Source organism: Epargyreus clarus, unplaced genomic scaffold (assembly GCF_041222505.1).
Source record: "Epargyreus clarus isolate Ecla_fem2 unplaced genomic scaffold, WU_Ecla_fem_2.2 ptg000021l, whole genome shotgun sequence".
In the NCBI taxonomy this organism is placed as follows: Eukaryota; Metazoa; Arthropoda; class Insecta; order Lepidoptera; family Hesperiidae; genus Epargyreus; species Epargyreus clarus.
In genome coordinates this window covers 1,366,069-1,378,340 of record NW_027332228.1, presented here as the reverse complement: position 1 = coordinate 1,378,340, position 12,272 = coordinate 1,366,069, and the positions used below count along the sequence as shown (strand labels likewise).

At 32.4% G+C, this 12,272-nt stretch overlaps 1 protein-coding gene and 1 pseudogene across 3 annotated transcripts in view; both read left to right on the top strand.

The window, feature by feature from the left end:
• Grip (Glutamate receptor interacting protein) overlaps positions 1 to 8,398 on the top strand; it is a 355,140-nt gene extending 346,742 nt beyond the window's left edge. For all 3 annotated transcript variants that reach the window (XM_073084279.1, XM_073084278.1, XM_073084280.1), the window contains 6 exons: positions 92 to 247; positions 1,227 to 1,355; positions 1,850 to 2,362; positions 2,733 to 2,932; positions 3,384 to 3,491; positions 4,408 to 8,398. In XM_073084279.1, the coding sequence (XP_072940380.1) occupies positions 92 to 247; positions 1,227 to 1,355; positions 1,850 to 2,362; positions 2,733 to 2,932; positions 3,384 to 3,491; positions 4,408 to 4,479 (1,178 nt within the window). In that variant the 3' untranslated portion in view covers positions 4,480 to 8,398. The remainder of the gene's footprint in view (positions 1 to 91; positions 248 to 1,226; positions 1,356 to 1,849; positions 2,363 to 2,732; positions 2,933 to 3,383; positions 3,492 to 4,407) is intronic.
• Positions 8,399 to 11,777: 3,379 nt separating this feature from the next.
• Positions 11,778 to 11,911, top strand: LOC140751172 (uncharacterized; annotated as a pseudogene).
• Positions 11,912 to 12,272: the final 361 nt, after the last annotated feature.

Here is a 12,272-nt window from a genome sequence, read left to right as displayed (position 1 = left end):
TGTTGTTTGGTAACCTAGTTATTTAATCTGCAAGAATTTAAAAAGTAAGCACTTGGCCAGGAAATTCACTTAAAACCGTTCTATTTTCTAGGTGGCCTAGCGGAGAAATGCGGAAAATTGGCGATAGGGGATGAGTTACTGAGCATAAATGGTGAAAGTGTCCTAAATAAGCCTTTGTCGGAAGCAATAAAACTGTTGCAGCAAAGCGGACAAAGAGTCCAGTTGCAACTCTGCAGAAAAGTCACCGGTAAGTTACCGATGCTTGTTATTTTTGGAGTTCGTTCAAACCATTGGGCTCATTTCCAAAGCAGTCTGAATTAATAAGGAACGACATGGCAAGATAAACGTCCAGTTTTATGACCATTGCAGCACATCTTTTGGCTTTATCACTACAGTTAATGTTATTGACATTGAGTTGTGAACCAATTGTGTCTCGCTACAAATTGTGTTTATTTTCTCAGACAACACTACCTTTATATAATCAGTTTTGATATAATGTACTTCTTTAACAGAAGTGTGCTTTGAATCTTTAATATTTTACCGTCAAGCACGTACGTAAATAATTTCGCTTTGAATACAAAGGGTTTTATCACAGCTTTTGGTACTCGTTGGGGCTAGTTGGTCGCTGTCAAACCCACGCTGGCGCAGGGCCAAATGATACTTAACGCTCTTATCCGACACTTTTCGCTTTTCCGTGACAGGCTTTTCAAACTCAGCAAAATCAATTGGCTTAAAAGTTTTGGTGATATTAATGGCGCCGTGCCATAGAGGTGGTTTAATTTGTTCTATTGAAAAATTGGGCTACTAATGTCATGGAAGTATCAAAGAATGTATAACGTCAAGTGTGTCAGTTTTAACTTTGTGTAATGGAAGCCACATAAGAAAGAGCTTGCATGTTACTTATGTTTCTCTACTTACTCTACTTACTATGTTGCTTATGTTTCTCTGATCACTGCTGCCCCTGAACCCTTAATTGGAAGAGAGTCCTATCTGAGTTTAATCACATTCTTTGCACTGTTCTCTCTTTAGTCTAAGTTGTAATTTTACCTTAAAAGTAAGACAACTTCAATAGGGACATATAAAACTTCGGAATACTGCGCAATGATGTATTTTTGTCAGAAAATATAATGATATTTATCCGTAGCTGTATTATTTTGATACAACGATGTCGATGTAAATAATAAAATGAAATTATTAAATTAGTTAACTATAATTTTCTTTAACAGGATCAATAGACTGTGCAGAATCAAGCGCAAGAGACTCGAGTCATTCCACATCAAGTCCTGGACTATCAAATGATAGTGCCGTGGAGTCATGGGATCAGAATACACCTATACGTACTAGTGCTAACTGTGGTAAGTCATAGGACTGTAAATAGTTAACAACAATAATAATATAAGAACATAAGATATGTAAGCATAACACAAGAATTCTGACTTTGTGACAGCACTAAATATTTTTAATAATCAGTTGGTAAATTACCAATTATGTAGCGAAAAATCAAAGTCGCCTCGTATGAAAGGATCAAAGCACACTAATGGTCATTTACCAGGCGGACAATAATAAAGAAAAAAAACTCATATAAGTGACCTTATTTATCCAGAACCTTTTTGTAAATCTTTCTAAATCACACATCCACTGAAGTATCCAACCCTATGAATATGTTATTTCGAAGCCTACCTTTCTTTTTACTCTGACAAATCTATTATTTAGTTTAGTACTAGACCTCAAATAAATAGAAACCTATGTAAATTGAGCGGGGAATCAATTTCAAAAGAGACCATTTATTACTGCGAGGGTATTTTATTACCGCACTTTGTTTAGACTACATTTATTCATACGGTTTCAGGTAATTCCGAGGTAATAGAGTATGCCGTTCCCGACAAGAGTCGAATAGATAAGCAACCCTATTCTCCAACGGACGAAGACAAACTTATGGCGTCCAATTTTAGTACAGCGGCCCCTTACAGTATAAACGACTTACCACTGCCAAATTATTCTCTTAACAATTCGTTGAAGACGTTCCATTACGAGAATACTTGTATAATACCAGAGAACACATTAAAAAATAAACAGAATATAACGAGAGAAGACGACGTCCAACAGATTGAAATTTTGACCAACACCATGAAGGATTGCCAGTTACATAACATGGAGAAGTCATCATGTAAATGTGATTACGTTCAAATGGGCCCATATGGAATAGTTTCGCCAAAAAGCAGAAGGCCGAATTGGGATAACGACTATTTGAATAACGGAATCTACACCGTGACAACACCGCAGAAATCTCCGCATAAACCCGGAATCCCTGGAACGAGCTTTCAATTCACCACAAGTCCGATTTATGAAAATGATGTTCCAAGTATGTAACATTAATAAAGTACATTAAACACAAAAAATGTGTAAAGAATATTTTTGGCAAAAATAATCAGAATAATTATTGCGATAATTTTACAATAAATTTGCATTCATTATATAAGTATTCATTAGCCTTCATATTATGATTTCTTTATTTTTATAACTATTTATATATCTTTTTTTTTTAACTACTCGAATTATAAATAAGATTTTCAGTAATCAAGTTTATATCTCCGAAGAAACGTGTTAAAAGTACCTAAATACCTTTTTACGCAATAACAAAACTTTGGCGCAATTTCTAACAAAGACTAGCCCCTATTTCTTACTCAGTTACAGCCTCAAGCCTAACAATTTCCAAATCCTCTTTGTTTCAGGCTTGTACGGCAGCGAGACGCTCTCCCCCGCTAGAGGGTCGGTCCACCACGTCATTCTATACAAAGACGCTATTTACGATGACTACGGGTTCTCAGTGTCCGACGGATTATACGAAAGAGGCGTATACATCAACCGGATTAGAAAGGGCGGCCCGGCCGATATAGTCGGCCTGCTACGGCCGTACGACAGGATTTTGCAGGTTAGTCTGATATCCGATTATGGATATCGTGATCGGATTATCGTCGTATAATGACGGTCCGAATCGAACTATGGGGAATTGTTTCTGCAGTTTCTGTAGGTTACACATGAGTTATGGTTATTGTATTTAAAATATTCGATTCGACCTGAGTGTAAAATTTGCTAACATTATTAAGCTTTTAGTAACTTTTATTACTGATGCCTTTAGCATCTGTAACAAATACAATACCAATAGTAATGGTAATTATAAATTATAGTAACGACGTGACTAAGTTATTACCATCTCAAATTTTAAGATGATTTTTCATTAGGGGGAGACCTATGTCTGGCTAGTAGAAAAAGAGCCTGAAAGACGTTTTAAACGTAATGTTATTAATCATCAAAAAGAGCAAAATAGCGCGATTTTGTAATTAATTTGCTGAATATAATAAGTTTCTTTAATATTCCAATAGGTGAACGGAACCAGAACAGTGGACTACGATTGCTGCTTAACTGTGCCGCTGATAGCATCAGCAGGGGACAGGCTGGAGATTGTCGTACAGAGGAACGCTACATCCCGGGTGAGTGTGACATTTGGCAATTGATGGCGTTTTCATACAAGAGTACTTTGAAATTATATTATAGCTTTTCGAAGTCACAACAGAACAGAAATATGAACTGATAATAATGATTTACGCTGTATTTTTAAATTCATAATGAATATAGTGTATTAATAATTGGCTCTACGAAATGCCATCATTTCGTAAGCATGATTGCGTTTATAATATTACTCAGAGCCGATACTTATATTTTGTTTAATATATATTAAGTAAACAACTTTCCTTTTTTGTAATAACATGCTAACTACAATGTTCGTATTAAAACAGTTAAGTATAAATTCTAACACCCTCTACAATGGTGCAAATTCCACCATCTTTCGCATGAGCAACAAAATCTTATTATGTACAGAATACTGTACGTTGCGGTATAGGGAGGCGAAACCTTTTCACGTGCGACCGATTTTAACGAATCCTCCCCCGCGTCCTCATTGTCGACCGATTCCCCACTCGATAGAGGGCGCTGTTAGACGACATTATTGTTTCTTTTGATATGTTGAGCGCACCTGAATAATGTATTTATAAGACACATGTCGGAGAAAATTGGAATTCTATAAGCAATTTCGTGGGGGAATCCCACGGCGCTCTGAGATTTATTTTTGGGAGTGTAAAGCGAAAGTGGGAGTGTAAAGCGAAATCGCTTGAATTGTGGCATTCAAATGCAGCCAAGATATACTTATCAAATGTTGGCATACTTATCGTAATTAATATCTCTTAATTAGAAGTTTGAGCTATATTTCACTGGCTTATGAATTGATGTCAATTTTTTTAACATTTTTTAACACGGAGCTAATGTTTACTGTGGCTTAGCGCCATCTGGAAGCTAATCTTACGTAATAATCATATTTATAACCACATTAATAATGTGTTCTTTTTTCAGGATCTCAAGAACATGAGACATGAAGATAGTTCTAGCCCGAGTGACAGTAGTATTGTGACAAAGACCATATAGTGCATAACCCGACTATAGTGCAGTTTCCAAAGACACTAAACAGTTTTACATAAAGATAATTCATAACTTATAATAAGTTTAGTTCTATGAAGATATTGTATAGTTAGAAAATGCTATAATTATGTTAATGTTAAGAATAGTAACTTAATAAAAAGTATAACTTAAAGATATTGAAATATGACAGTTATGATTTTTTGGTTATACATTCATTTACATTTGAATTTTAAGATACATGAATTATTGGCATAACAGTTAACGAATAACTTTTAAATTTTCACGCTTTCTATCAAGATGATAAAATTAGTCTAGCAAGCACAAACTGATGAAGATACACAATCGAACAGTCGATTCGTTTAATTAAGTTAATGAATAGCATCGAATGCTATTTCATTTTTTATATTTTATTATATTTAAATTATAAATAAAGAAAGGTGATGCTATTGTGTGTTTGCTATTGATATAAAATTATTTGGTAGATTAGCGTATGCGTGTTAAAATTATATAAGAAATGGCTTATTAAATGTAATTAATATTATCATAAAGTACTTATATTACTTAAAATAGATGGCAAAGTGAGCCATACATTAATTAAAATAAATATTAAAACTTAAATAATACATATAGAACTTAAAAATCATAATAAAATAATCACCAAAGATAATATTGAAGGAGTAATAAATGTTATCGATTTAAAACAAATGTTTTAAATTTTAATAAAACATTAGTTTTTGACGAGTAAGAGATTGATTTCCGGAATGTGCCTACATTTTCTGTATTATACTCATTTAGTCAACAATTTGTTATAAAATAAACTTCACAACCAACAAACATTTATTCATCTGTTGATATATCAAAAAGAAATATTTGCAAAACTGTTAACATTAAAAATGTGTTGCCAATGTATATTTATTTTATAAAGTACTTGTAGAATTTTGTTTCTCACAACATAAATATCAATGTTTACTTAATATTTTAGTCCGCTTTTAACTTTATCTCTTTATTTCATCTTAAATTTCTTTCCAGCAATGTTATTTTTATAAAATATATTGCGACTAATTTTAACAAGGTCTTTAACATTATCAAGTATATTTTAGCTGACTTTAACGTTCAGCTTGTTTTAATTCAAATTGAATTTTAAAATGTTTATTACGAAAATGTATTACTCTAATATTATCCTGGTTAAATTACCTCCCCTTCTCGCATTCAATTATTCTTTGTTTATAACATTTAACGTATTTTTCTCAACTAAGTATAAAGCTGCATTGTTATTTTGTAAATTAGGATCAGCAGATAGCGTCGACTCCATTTTGGTTTGGATTACTGCCAAGCGGTATCTTTCGTTCGAAAATCCGCCAAAAATATGATATTACAAAACTTGTCATCGATATTTTAAAGACTTTTTAAGAACTTTCTAGTTCATTTTCTTTTGAATTCCTTTACGACAACAATTTTCTTTGATATCACTATTATGAACGTTGATGGTCAAACAATGGCTTTCTTTGAAGTCCTGATCTTGAAATCTTGAAATAAATTGCTTGTTCATTTTCCTCGGTCATTAAGGGCCTTCTATCATGTTTTCCAATAGTGATCTATGATGTACAATTAGTACCATTTTTTCCTTGTTCTTTTTCTTCATTCTTTTATTTCTTTCAAATAATGCCCATTTAATAAGGCTTCTAACGTCCTTTTAATTTTATCCATTTTAATAATTTTCAATGTAAATTCAGAGACATATATTACCATATTTATTATTTTATTTAAGATCTGCGAACTTAATATCTAGAAACAGATTTAAAATATTTTTATGGCTTTATTTTGAGTTACATAACAGTTTTGCAAATTGATGCTACGAAATGGTATTTAAATAATTTACATATTATTAATATTACTTTTCGTAAAATAGACCGGGCCGCAATCCGTATCTATATCATTAAAAAGAAGCAACTTAAGGTACTTTTGAGTTTCCTATATCTCCGTTCATAATGGAAATAAATATCTAGAAATTAATTTATTTTATGAAATAATTTAAGAAGTATCGTATAACTATTGTCAAATAGCTACTTCAAGACACTTCGAGAAAATCAAATGAATGTATATAAGTAAAATAGACATAAATGTAGTTATTGTTGTTGACATCAGACTGATAGCGAATGTAATAGTTTATTAGTTATGTATTAGAATAAATATATAGATTAAAATGTATTAATATACCTAATATTGACATGAACCTAACATAAACTATATTAGTCTTCTAAAGGTGTCACTTACTGTAATGCTTTCAATCTATAGTATAAAGATTTTTCAATAGTGTGAAAGAAAATTCCTTGTAGAATTTTTAATGGCGTAAGTTTAGGGGAAAGCGTTTTTTACTTATCATAAATCATTGATAAGGAGTTGTTGTAGCTAGACGAAATAGATCACAATCTAACTTCTTGTCGTTATATTGAATGAAAAATAAAAAAATGAATGTAAAGTCGACATTTCAATGATTTGTGTCTTATTTATTTGTACGTTTTTAAAATTAATGATAATTATGTAATTGTTATTAAAATATCAAATATATATGGAAAACTGGTAATAAGTTGAACTGGAAGAATTGGGAAATAATTAACATGAATTTTAATTGTTATATCATATCACTTGTTTGTGAAATCCTTTAGTAAGGCAAATGATTGTTTCATTTCAGTTATGTACTGCATTGTGAAATTAAACAACAATCATCACTATCAAGTAAAAAATATTATTGTATACAATACATTATTAATTTGATATCATGTAATATTGAAATTTGTATCCAATTTGTGAATAATTCATTTTCATTATACCCTGCAACTTGTAAGCTTCCTATAAAGATATGATTTGCCTCGATATGTCATCTCATTTGTTAATCTACTTTATTAGTTGGCGCAATTGTTTAAGTACTATCGCAGTATATAAAATACAATTTTATGATTTATGTATCTAGCATTGTTCTTAATGAGGCAAACATTTAATTGGATGGAAGTAAAGGAGCATGTGAACTACGTATTTTTAATGGTCATGTATAACAGTAATCAACTCCATATAAAGGGAGGCAAGATTTAGTATGATTCCACCAAGGTGGCATCAGCGCCACACGTATTTTGCCATATAAAACTAAATAAAATGTAAAATTTAATTACACGTGGCGTTCAACCAAAAAGTCTAATAGAAATACGTGTGACAGTGTTGCCGCCCCAAGCGCACCAAATTGCAGTAAACAACGCCTACTATACAGACATACAGAACCTAATGCGTATATATCTATATACTCGTATTTCCTAAGGCGTACATAGAGAAGGAGATGTATGTTCATAATCAATTTTAATTGTATTACAAGTAATTATGTACTTGGCTTATAAGATCAGAACGAATAAATATTTTTGTTTGTAATTCAGTTTTAAAAATAGATTTTTTATTAAATTTAACCAAAGATGCGTCCATGAGAACGTAACCAAAGCTTATTCAAAGAAACGAAATAATTTTTAATTTACGTTTATTTAATAGGTATTTTTTTATGTTTAATGAACAAATAATGAATTAAAAAATCTTAATTATCATTATTAAATTATTTTACAATCACAATTATCTACGTAAGCACATAATATAATGTCACTCAAAATTAACTTTTAATTGAATAATGTGATTTTACTGTCTTTTTTTTAAACTGCATTTTCTTTAATGTTACATCATTGTTTCATTTTTTAAATCTTTCAAAATAAGTTTCTTAAAAACGCCATTTTCTCAAATCCAATAACTCGTAGATAGGAATTGTTTTACAATTTTATTTTTATACCCTTAAAGTTAAGAATATTTTTTATTAATTGTCAATTAATTGTAACTAAATGAATAGAAGAGAGCATAGCTACAGTCGACATAATAAAATGATATGCGTGATTGAGATTTTATGGTTTTATTTAAAATGCCTATATCAAAATACCAAAATTTGTATTTGTAATCCACCGGTGCAGACTGAATAATTATCATGCATTTGCATCATTAAAATACGGTTTTATTTATATTGCCTATATCAAAGCCTATTATTGCAAAATGAAAAGAGTACCTAAATACGTAATGCAAAATGAAAAGATTATTAATAACGGTCAATCCATCAGATGTTTTCCCTATCAAAGATTGCAAGGCAATGTCTAGTATGAAGAAATTGGACAATTTCTTCATATGGCAATGGCTTCAAATTCGGCAATGGACATTGCCGATTTTCAGTGATCAAAACAATAATTAGATTTAATATTTATAACAGGCGTAAGCGATGTTCTAAAAATTGGTTGAAAAAACGTGTAACAACAAGTAATTTTCTCTATAATCGCTGACGAAGAGAGCAGGAAGCAACCGATAAATAACGCAACTTGGCTCCGTCACTTCTTATTTGTGTACAGAACGCGTGACGCGAATGAACAAGCGCGAGATTCATTCACTGTAGTCGCACTACGTGACAATATTTCAATGAGCTTTGTTTACTTACATTATTCAATGAGATTAGCTTTTCTTATGCTAACGGTGATGAAAATCTGAACCTACCCGATAAATGTAAGCTTGAATAAAGAATTCTTCTCATCGTCCCACACTAAGATTTCCTTTCATAATTGATTTTAAACTAACGGTACTGCAGAATTACATTAGCTTAATACATTTTAATATGTAACGGGTACCTACCCGCGATACGCGGTTTTCATTTTCTTTACAATCGATATTTTATGCCAGACGACGTGAATACAAAACAACCGGTATGGGAGAAACCGTTGACAAGCACTAGTAGTAGATTAATCTATTTACCCTACGTGTGGTTCGTTTTTTTGTTAGGTTCTACGACACACAAGACTAACTGTATCCTACGCATCGAACTTGGCACTATTTGTGAGTAACATAATGTTATAATGATAGACATTTGACAAGCAATATAAAAACACCCAGACCCAGAACACGAATCTACATCAGAATCTAGTCAGATTTTTCTTGGCTGGATATCGAACTCTCTGCGGAATCCTCTGCGTGATAAGCCAGTGTGGGGACAGCTGCGCACCGTGGGCTTTACACACCCTCGTTTAAGAATGTAAGTACTTACTCAATTGTACTCCACTATTTGGTCATGTAATACGAAAGATAAATGGGTATTTTGACAGCAGTAGATTAGCAAATGGCTGTTGACAGCAGTAGATTAGGTATTATATTTCTGCAGCAGTGATTAATAACATTAGCTGCCTAATACAACAGGCTGCTGTGTTCAGTTTTGAAGGGTGTGGTAAGGGAGACATACTTTTCCAAGGCGTTCCAGCTTAGTCCTAAGGGGTAGCGGCGCATCTGTGGCCGACCTCAGGTAGGAATGTCTAATCCCATCTGGGGCTGATTACAGATGTCCATGGGCGGCAGTAGCCACTTACCATCAGGTGGACTGCATGCACGTCTGCTACTCCTATATTATAAAAAATGTAAGTAGTAGGACCTGCTGAGAAAAACAGTACATCCTGGATTTAGTCCCTTATTCGCCTTTTACGACGTCCATAAGAAAGCGATACTATTCTAAACCTCATATAAAAATATCACTGATTTAAACATTCTAACCTTAGTAAATTTATTTCAACAATATTCTAATAATGAACTTTTGAAGTATAAATTAATTATTTAGGTAACAAAAGCATGAAATCCTATTCAACATATAAACGTACCTATTTCTTAATCTTAAACAACAATGCCCCTTTTTACCCGACTGCCAAGGAAGGGTTATGTTTTTCGCGCGTATCTTGTATGTTTGTCTTTCTTTATTTGATCCGATCTAACAAACTGCTGGATGAATGTCGACAATTAAGATGTCATTATATTCGTCTCAATGACCCGAGTGTCCTTAGATAGGTGTTAGAAAAAAAAAATCAAAATGGCGGTTTTTTGGCGCGAAATACTAACACATTTAAAAAAAAAAGTTAACCGAACCTATCGAGTAGGATATCAAATAAAAGGAAATTAAACGGAGATTATAAAAACATATTTGTATGTATATAAAACATCAAGGAGACTGACTGACGGACTAACTAAACGAATTTTTCATTTTTCAGAAATCCAAGTACAGCCAAAACCGCTCAACTTAGAGTTATGAAATTTTGCACAAAGGTTCGCTATGTAGCGTAAATAGGTACTAAGAAAGGCCTTTTGGAAATTCTACCCCTAAGAGGGTTAAATAAGGGACAACGGTTTTTTTGAAATCCTTTAATTTTGTATCAACTACTAAAAAAAAATGAATTTGGCTTTCTGGATAGGAACAAGGACACACCTATTTATCCCCATCCCAAAAATTAACCCCGTAGAGGGTAAAATAAGGGTTAAAAGTTAATTTAAACAATCGTCAATTTTGAAGCAAACAGTATGAAATTTTGTATTTGGCTTGTTGGATAAAAATAATGAAATTCTACCCATTACGAGGTAAAATAATGACTGGAACTTAGAATTACTGAAGTTATATATTTTATGGAGCGTAAATGGTGGATTGTAGTTCGAGTAGGATATCAAAATAAAGAAATTATATATCATATAATGTATGAGTAATATCTTTTAAGTTATTAATATATACATTTATATAACTCATCGAGTTGACTAGATGAGTAGTGTTGCTGTGATAAAGATCAACGCAAAGGGAAGCCGCTGAAATTTATAGTGTTGAATGTTGAATTTTACTCATAGTTTCTTTATATAGCGTAATTGAGCACTACAAGGATAAAATAGGATAATATTGTTTGAACATCTTTTGATTTTGAAGCAGATACCTACTATGAAACTTTGTATTTGGCTTTCTGGATAAAAATAATAAAACACCTATTTCACCGTTTTTGGAAATTCTACTTCAGCTTTTATAGTGCAGTCGGGTTTTTTGATTTTTTAATTAATTACTTGTTATATGAAATATACGATAAGCTAAATGAGACTTATTAAGTCGGGCGGCGCGTGTGTAGAATGCTACTGAGCTTTGTGATTCCTTCTTTCATAAGTCAGATGTATTCAACGAACTTCATCGTATCTCGCATGCACCCTTAAGTGCGATTTTCAAATCGTTATGTCTACTCATAAAGATTTAGAGTAGTTAGACCTTTTAGAGTAGAAAGTGGTATATGGTCCCGCATTTTACTATAGTATTTTTGATTATATTCTTTAGAAAAAAATACAATCCACCTAATGTTAAGCTGTGCTTGTAAATTAGTAAACTATTCCATACAATAAAAGATGTCGAAAGGTGATGATGATGATTTGAAGTTAATCTTGACTTCATATAGTACATACTTACCTGGCGTAGGGGACACCGTGAGCAGGAAGGCGGTTCCCCCAGGGTGAGGCCTTCTCATTGCACTCCGGTTGGGTTGACCCCTGCGATTGTCCCTAATGTGGATGACTTCATATAGTACAAGTAATCTGACTTAATATAATACAAGAAATCTGAAACTGACCACGAATACGTTATTAATCCAGAAGCCTGAGATGATTGCCAGACTTATTTGCTTCTACCAATACAATATTATCATTCAAGATAATGTCAAGACATTGTTTATATGCGTAGATATGAGTACAATTTGAACCATAAGTATATTTTGTTACTCGTTTTTAGAAAACAATATATCGTCAACCTCAATCGGCCAAGTCGTGCAGAAGTTACACAAACTCCGACAGACCCACCGGCAATCACCTACGTACGTATTATTATATGTATGTCTTTCTACTACTCATAATTGACTATCGAAGATTGAACCTTTGTAGTTTGACTGTGAAAGAAACTC